This window comes from Callorhinus ursinus, unplaced genomic scaffold (genome assembly GCF_003265705.2).
Source record: "Callorhinus ursinus isolate GAN/ISIS: 27379988/994484 unplaced genomic scaffold, GSC_fseal_2.0 scaffold10, whole genome shotgun sequence".
NCBI lineage: Eukaryota > Metazoa > Chordata > Mammalia > Carnivora > Otariidae > Callorhinus > Callorhinus ursinus.
In genome coordinates this window covers 19,771,938-19,780,611 of record NW_027397072.1, presented here as the reverse complement: position 1 = coordinate 19,780,611, position 8,674 = coordinate 19,771,938, and the positions used below count along the sequence as shown (strand labels likewise).

Here is an 8,674-nt window from a genome sequence, read left to right as displayed (position 1 = left end):
ATCTAGATGTTCACAGTAGGGAATATGTTAAAAAAAATGATAGTATAGCAAGATACCATATATAGTTAGAAACACATCTATGTTCTGCTATTTACAGCTGTGGGGCTCTGGAAAAGTAACTATTTTTTTTTTTTAAACAAAGATTTTATTTATTTGACAGAGAGAGACAAAGCGAGAGGAGGAACCCAAGCAGAGGGAGTGGGAGCGGGAGAAGCACCCCTCTGGAAAGGTAACTTAACCAATTTGTGTCTCACTTGCCTCATCTGCGAATTATATCACGTGGTAGCAGTGAAGATGAAAAAAAAAAAAAAAGTCCTAACATTTGGTTAAGCCCTCAGTGCAAGTAATTTTTTTTTTTTTTTTTTAAGATTTATTATTTTAGAGGGGCGTCTGGGTGGTTCAGTTGGTTAAGCGACTGCCTTCGGCTCAGGTCATGATCCTGGAGTCTCAGGATTGAGTCCCGCATCAGGCTCCCTGCTCAGCAGGGAGTCGGCTTCTCCCTCTGACCCTCCCCCCTCTCATGTGCTCTCTCTCTCATTCTCTCTCTCTCAAAAAAGATTTGAGAGAGAGAGGGAGAAAAGGAGAGAGTGGGGAGACGGACAGAGGGAGAGAAACTCCCCACTGACCGCGTAGCCCAACTCAGGGCTCGATCTCATGACCCTGAGATCATGACCTGAGCAGAAATCAAGAGTCAGAGGGGCGCCTGGGTGGCCCAGTCATTGAGCGTCTGCCTTCGGCTCAGGTCATGATCCCGCGGTCCTGGGATCGAGCCCCGCATCGGGCTCCCTGCTCAGTCAGAAGTCTGCTTCTCCCTCTCCCACTCCCCCTGCTTGTGTTCCTTCACTCACTGTCTCTGTCAAATAAATAAAACAAAAAAAAGAAAAAGAAAAAGAAATCAAGAGTCAGAGGCCTAACCGACTGAGCCACCCAGGCACCCCAGCTGTTATTAACAGAACACTATGCAATGATTAAAATTATGTATTTACATTTATTGACAAAGAAAGAAGCAAATCATAGAACTATTGAGGAAAAAATGCAGATTATAAAACATAATGTGTGTTACACCAATTTGTAAAATAAAAATGTATATATACACCACATATAGAAAGCAAGTCTTGACTATCCAGAAGAATATACAGAAAAATGTTAGTAAGTTCACTCTGTGTAATGAAACTGTGAGGGTTTTTTTTTTTAAGATTTTATTTATTTGAGAGCAGGAGAGAGACAGAACATGAGCAGGGGGAAGGAGGCAGAGGAAGGGGAGAGGCAGACTCCCCACTGAGCAGGGAGCCCCACACAGGGCTCCATCCCAGGACCTTGAGATCATGACCTAAGCTCAAGGCAGATGCTTAACCGACTGAGCCACCCAGGAGCCTCTGTGAGTGGTTTTTTAATTCTTTACCTAAAAATAGATTTGGGATTAGGGGGGCACCTGGATGGCTCAGTTGATTGCGTGACTGCCTTCGGCTCAGGTCATGATCCTGGAGTCCCATGACTGAGTCCCTCATAGGGCTCTCTGCTCGGTGGGGAGTCTGCTTCTCCCTCTGACCCTCCTCCCTCTTGTGCTCTGTGTCTCTCCTCTCTCTCTCAAATAAATAAATAAAATCTTTTTTTTTTTAAAGATTTTATTTATTTATTCATGAGAGACAGAGAAGGAGAGAGAGAGAGAGAAGCAGAGGGAGAAGCAGGCTCCCAAGGAGCAGGGAGCCTGACGCGGGACTCGATCCCAGGACCCTGGGATCATGACCTGAGCCGAAGGCAGACGCTCAACCATCTGAGCCACCCAGGCGCCCATAAATAAAATCTTAAAAAAAAAATTTGGGGGGCACCTGGGTGGCTCAGTAGGTTAAGCGTCTAACTCGACTTCAGTTCAGGCCATGATCTCAGGGTCAGGAGATTGAGCCCTGCATGCGGCTCCATGCTGGGCGTGGAACCTGATTAAGATATTCTCTCTTTCTCTCTCTCTCTACCCCCCCGCGCCTCCCCCAACTCTCTCAAAAAAATTTTTTTTCACGTATCATGAAAATGTATTACATTTGTAACAAATGTTTAAGTCTATGAAATTTTAAAATATTACCTATTACTCAGTTATTACACAATATTTTCAAATTTTATAGAGGTTTAATTTACTTTGGACTTTGGCTTTTTTATTCCTTTCTAAGATATGGAGATGGGAAACTATTCTTAAGATGTTACTGCATTCTTAATGATGTAATGTATGGTGATTAACATAACAATAAAAAAATTTTTAAAAAGATGTTACTGCGTTCTTACAGAATCACTGAAGAACTACTTATATATTAGGGCTACTTAGAATAACCAACTACATAATACCAAAAATAAGAAATCTATCCTACCTTCAGAAAACTTGGGTCCTCTCTGCTCATATAAAAAGGATCATACTCTTTTGGATCATAATGTTCTATAAATGCATTTCCCTATAGGAAGGAAATAAAACTACACATAACAAAAGGTACACAATTAATTTTGAGCATAACAGGATTCAAGAGTCACACAGTTCCATTCTTCTGCTTTAAAACAGCATTAATGACAAATGCAAAAGGGAAGGGAAAACCAAAATTGAACTTAATGTAGCCAAGTAATAACTATTATAGTGACAGAAGGAATCTACTTAAAATTTGCAAGAATAATGAATGTTGGAACACTAACAAACTTGGGAATTTGTTTTTAAATGCTTACTAGTCAAACATCTCAGATCTCTTAGAAATGCCAAAACAAGTATTTTATAGCATTGTAAATAACTGAGTCCTATAACTACACATAAATATCCTGAACCTACAGCCCAAATTTAATTGGTATATAAAATTAGTAATTACATTTAAAAAACAAAGAAAACTGATTCTAATGTACACATTTAAATCCAGACCTAATCCTCTTCCCTCCATCCTTTCCACATGCCCTGGATTTAAGAACAGTGTACACTGTAACACAGTAGAGATTATACATATATAGAGTCAGAAGGGGCAGGCTGTTTGGATGATTATAAAGGTAATCATAGTTTTAAACCAACTGAAACAAGTATCAAATGACCTCTTCGTACCTTTTTATTTACATGTTTTAAAAAACTATCTAATTCTTCTTGTCTCCTTTTTTTAATCTTATATGAACAAACTTTTTCTATAATTTCCTTCTGGAGAGGATGTGCCACATGGTCAGCCCATCTTTTATGTAACATCTCTTTTCTTCTTGCCTTTAAAAAGTCATGATGTTGTAAACACTTATCTAGTTCCTAATAAACATTGATGGAAAAGGCAATTATTTTAAAGCTTTGTTGTTCTAAAATTTAAATTCATTTATATTCCTAAGAATAACCCACAAAGTCATTCATGAATTCAATCATTTATCTGGCTTCTACTGGGTGACACACACTATACTGGAAATAGTGAATAATACATAGATAAATTAGACAACATGCCTACTCTCCCTAAGACTACAAAACAAACATACGGAACAAAAGAGGAACAATATAGCAAAATACACACACACACACAGACTCAGATACTTGTACATCAATGTTCATAGGACCATTATTCACAATAACAAAAAGGTGAAAACCCAAGTGCCCATCAACAAAATGCGGTATACACACAAAATGGAATATTAGACAGCCATAAAATGGAATGAAGTTCTGACACATGCTTCAAAATGGATGAATCTTGAAGATATATGCTAAGTGAAATAAGCCAGACGCAAAAGGACAAATATTGTAGGATCCCACTTATATGAAATTATCTAGAATAAGCAAATTCAGAGACAGAAAATAAATGAGAGGCTACTAGAAGGACCTCTGGGGCAGGGGGGATGGGAAGCCATTACTTAATGTGTATAAAGTTTTGGCTGGGGTGACGAAAAAGTTTTAGAAATAGAAATAGAAGGGCGCCTGGGTGGCTCGGTTGGTTAAGCGGCTGCCTTCGGCTCAGGTCATGATCCTGGAGTCCCGGGATCGAGTCCCACGTCGGGCTCCCTGCTCAGCGGGGAGTCTGCTTCTCCCTCTGACCCTCCCCCATCTTGTGCTTTCTCTCTCACTCTCTCTCTCAAATAAATAAAATAAAATCTTTAAAAAAAAGAAAGAAATAGAAATAGAAATAGATAATGATGATGATTTCATGACATCCATCTATTTGGAAATAGTGATGATGGTTGTACAATATGTGAATGTAATTAATGTCACTGAACTGTACACTTAAAAATGGTTAAAAATAGCAAAGTTATGTTATATATATTTTACCACATGGGAAAAAAATGACTAAATTTTTCTTTTTAATTCCTAGAATGGGAGACATTTGGGATAGGCCTTAAGAGAGTTATCTAGGAAGAGAAGAGATGAGAGAATGTGAAAGAAGTGTATTCTATGGAGGGGGGAAAAAAGACAAGAGTGAAGAGGCAGAAGCTAGCAAAACCTGGATGAAATGGCAAGTAGCCCATAAAAAAATGACCGATTTAGGCTATAAACTAAAACTTCTTATTCAAAACGTATCCACCTTTCATCTAGCAAATGAAATCATGTGATTTCACAATCAACAACATGAAATTCAAAATGAAAATAAACAAACAACCGAAAAACACTGAGAGCTTCTCCAGGCTCTATCCTTTCCTAGCTTCAGGTCATAGCACTCTTGAACCATTCTTAACGAAGAGCCCCTTTCCTTTTTAAACAACGCTGAAGAAAATTTTTCTTTACAAGTTACCCACTCCTCTGTTTGTTCTACATGGACATTCATCTTGTCTTATAATCAAGCCCATCCTCTTACAGTTAAAGCCTTCTACTTACCTAGGCATACCTGAGTAATAATTGGTCAGTGTGTCCCAGTAACAGCTCTTAAAGCTCTTAGGAATACACACTGACTCCACAGAAGCCCTACTAGATGAAAGTTGGGAAAAACTCCTACATATAATTCCTACAATTAAAACCATCTCAGAGATTGCTTAAGGTTAATCCTAGGGGCTAATGAGCATTTTCAATTCTATGTCCTGTATTTTCTAAAATTTGTAAATGATGATGCACTACATCTAACATGGATAAACAAAATTTAATTTTTAATTGTGACACATTCTGTAGCCAATTCTTACCTTAATTATGTAATTTTCTCTATATAATATTGATTGAATAGCTGCATCAATATCTTCTTTAGCTAATGCCTAAAACAACAAAATGAAATTTTGAAAATCAAATAAAAAAAATCAAATTATGGGGGCATCTGGGTGGCACAGTCAATTAAGCATCCAACTCAGTTTTGGCTCAGGTCATGATCTCAGGGTCCTGAGATCCTATCCAAAGTACTTTTTTTGGTTTTTTTTTTTAAAGATTTTTTCTTTATGTGTGAGAGAGTGAGAGAGAGAAAGCACGAGAAGGGGGAGGGTCAGAGGGAGAAGCAGACTGGAGCCCTCATCAAGTACTTCTTAAAGGGTATTTGAATCTTTCTGCTATTTGCTATCGCTCATTCAAGGGCAAAAAATAACTCAGATCACAGACATTTTGACTACCAGCATGGTCAAATGACTTGCCCAGAGTCGCATGGTAAATAGAACCCACCTTTTTTTCACATTTCATAAAATGTTTTTACCTTTATGAGTTAAAATACAATCAGGCCTCTATTTGAATTCATTCAGTCATTAGTGAATTCTACTTTAATTCATTTAGTCATTATAGCTTCAAATATTCATAATTTATATACAAGTCACATTTTCAGATTTTTTTTAAAGATTTATTTATTTGCAAGAGAGCACACATAAGCAAGGTAGGGAGGGGCGGGGTGGAGAGAAAGAATCCCAAGCAGACTCCCTGCTGAGCGTGAAGTCCAAGCAGGACTCTTATCTCACAACCCTGTGATCACAACCTGAGCAATCAAGAGTCAGACACTTAACCAAATGAGCCACCCAGGCACCCCACATTTTCAGATTTTAAAGCGACACAATCTTCAGGAAATAGTTCATAACAATTTTTTCCACTTACATGTCTTCCATAAATATACACCAGAAAATACAAGAGGTTGTAAAACATGTCACAAATTGTACACTTAAAAATGGTCAAAAATAGCAAACTTTGATGCTATATATATTTTACCACATTGGAAATATGATTAAATTTTTTAAATTTCCCAAAGTGAGAGACATTTGGGATGGGACTTTGAAATCATCTTACAATTACACAAAAACAAAATATTTTCAAATTAACAGTCACTGGGGGGGCCTGGGTGGCTCAGGTCATGATCCCAGGGTCCTGGGACCGAATCCCACATCGGGCTCCCTGCTCAGCAGGAAGCCTGCTTCTCCCTCTCCCACTCCCCCTGCTTGTGTTCCTGCTCTTGCTAGCTCTCTATCAAATAAATAAATAAAATCTTAAATAAAAAAAAAATGGATAAAATCCTAAAAAAAAAAAAAAAACACCTCAAATATATCTAACTCCAGATTCATTTTCTTTGTTCTTTCTGCCTCACAGAGTTGCTATTCCTGGCAAATCTGTTGTTCTCAAAACCAAGATGGTACTGAAATAATATTCTAGACAAAAATATAAAAAACAACAATCTGAAGACACTGGAGACTGAACAAAAACAGAAACAAGAATGTAGTCAACCCTTGGAAAAAAAGAATAACATTGGTATAAGTTTTCAGTTTTTACGGACTTTTATCTAAGAGCAGGCCTCCATCAGAGCTAAAGGTGAGGGCTCAAACTCAGAAACATGAAGTTTTACAGAATTCAAGAATTAGAAGACAGGGGCACCTGGCTCATCAGTCAGAAGAGCATGCGACTCTTGATCTCAGGTTTGTGAGTTTGAGCCCCAGTGTAGAGATTACTAAAAAAGACAAACTTAAAAAAAAAAAAAAAGATTTAGAAGACAGAGTTCAGGGCAACCATAGGAGCTGAAAAGTCAAAGGAGAAATACCTGAAATGAGAAAGCTGTAGAGGAGATGCCACCAATTTTACAAATTAACTGACCAAATCTCTGGCGGATCCTTGAACTATTATGTACAAGGCAAACTCCTTTGGAAAACAGTTTGGCAGTTTCATCAAAAAGTTAAATTCACTTACTATATAACCCAGTCATTCTACAACTAGAAACCCAAGAGAAATGAAAGCGTATGTCCATGTAAAGACATGTACATGATTGTTCCTAACAGCTTTATTTGTAATAGCCAAAAAATGCAAAGAACCCAAATTTCCATCAGCAGGATGGACAAACTAGGGTATACAGCACTCAGCAAAAAAAAAAAAAAAAAAAAAAAGGAATGAAGTACTGATACATGCCACAACATGAATTGTAAAATAATTATGGTGAGTGAAAGCCAGACAAAAGGAATACATGCTGTAAGATTACATTTGTATAAATTTTTAATTTTTTTATATTTTTTCAAAGATTTTATTCATTTGAGACACAGAGATAGAGAGAGCATGAACAGGGAGAGAGGGAGAGGGAGAAGCAGGCTCCCTGCTGAGCCAGGAGCCCAAGGTGGGACTCCATCCCAGGACCCTGGGATCATGACCTGAGCCAAAGGCAGACATTTAACCATCTGAGCCACCCAGGCGCCCCCTGTATAAAATTTTTTAAATGCTAAACAAAAGTGTAGTGACAGCAAGGAAATCAGTGATTGCCTTGAGGGTTGACAAGGAGGGAAGGATGACAAAAGGGACACAAGAAGGAAACTTTGGGAATACTGGATATGTTCATTCTCTTGATTGTGGTAATGGTTTCATGTGTGCAAAGATCAAAATTTTTCAAACTGTACACTTAAAATATATGCAGTTTATTGTGTATAAGTTATACCTTAATAAAGCTGTTTAGAAAAAAATTACAATAGTTTTTAAGAACACAACAAAGTGCTTCAGAACAAACTTTATAACTTTGTTAAATAGAAAACGTAATCAACTGCCTATGATTCCACCTTAAAAAGCTAGAAAATGAACAGCAAACACAAAGTTAGAACGAATGGAATAATAAAGAGCAGAAATGAAATAGAAAAAATATTAAGCACAAGCCACTTCTCAACGCAACTACCCAAATACAAACTTCAAAATGCCATATTACTGTTACCTCCATAAAAGAAAGTGGCTGTGGTTCCAACCATTCTCTTGATGTCTTGGGCTTGGTAAGCTTGTCAGTTACCCGATCATCACTGTCTAAATTTCTCATTGTGGTCACAAAAAAACAGAGTCCCTAGAAAAACTAAAAAAGTTTAGCTTATTCAGTAATGAGAATTCACAATCCTACTTTCCCTTCTGTTTAATTAACAATCAATCCTTGCGACCACGAACGGAGGTGGAACCGATTCTGAATTAGTAGCCACCCACACTTTCCGTAACAAGAGGCCTTCACCATCGTTTCTGATGAGGTCTTCAGAACCAGCCTCTTTTAAGCAGGGGAGATTCTCTCTGGACTGACCCCAGCGTCGCCCCAGAATTCAGGCTTCCCAAGTCCTTCTACAACACAGCCCATTCGAGCCGGCGTGGCAATTACCAGCCAGGCCTCTAGGGGTCGCACTGCCGCAATTTTCTGACTCGGGAGAGCTGCGACTTTCTGGCTACTGACGCCAACACAGGGGGCTTAGAAGAAAGGGAGGGCTGCTTAGAGAGGGAGGGGCTTTCACAAAAATTTGCGTGTCCTCAAACTCTAGGACGCCCAAAGCAACCCCAACACACACACACACACACACACAC

The 8,674-nt window shown here is 38.4% G+C and overlaps 1 protein-coding gene across 9 annotated transcripts in view; it reads right to left on the bottom strand.

Moving 5' to 3' along the window:
• The window catches only part of FAM228B (family with sequence similarity 228 member B), a 52,961-nt gene that overhangs the window by 19,835 nt on the left and 24,452 nt on the right, over positions 1–8,674 (bottom strand). For 6 of the 9 annotated variants that reach the window (XM_073897055.1, XM_025867817.2, XM_025867820.2 and 3 more), the window contains exons 2-5: positions 8,052–8,183; positions 5,092–5,160; positions 3,062–3,250; positions 2,358–2,438 (exon numbers count right to left, since the gene is read on the bottom strand). In XM_073897055.1, coding sequence (XP_073753156.1) covers positions 2,358–2,438; positions 3,062–3,250; positions 5,092–5,160; positions 8,052–8,150 — 438 coding nt within the window. In that variant the 5' untranslated portion in view covers positions 8,151–8,183. The remainder of the gene's footprint in view (positions 1–2,357; positions 2,439–3,061; positions 3,251–5,091; positions 5,161–8,051; positions 8,184–8,674) is intronic. The other 3 variants (XM_073897056.1, XM_025867818.2, XM_025867823.2) reach the window with 3 other exon arrangements.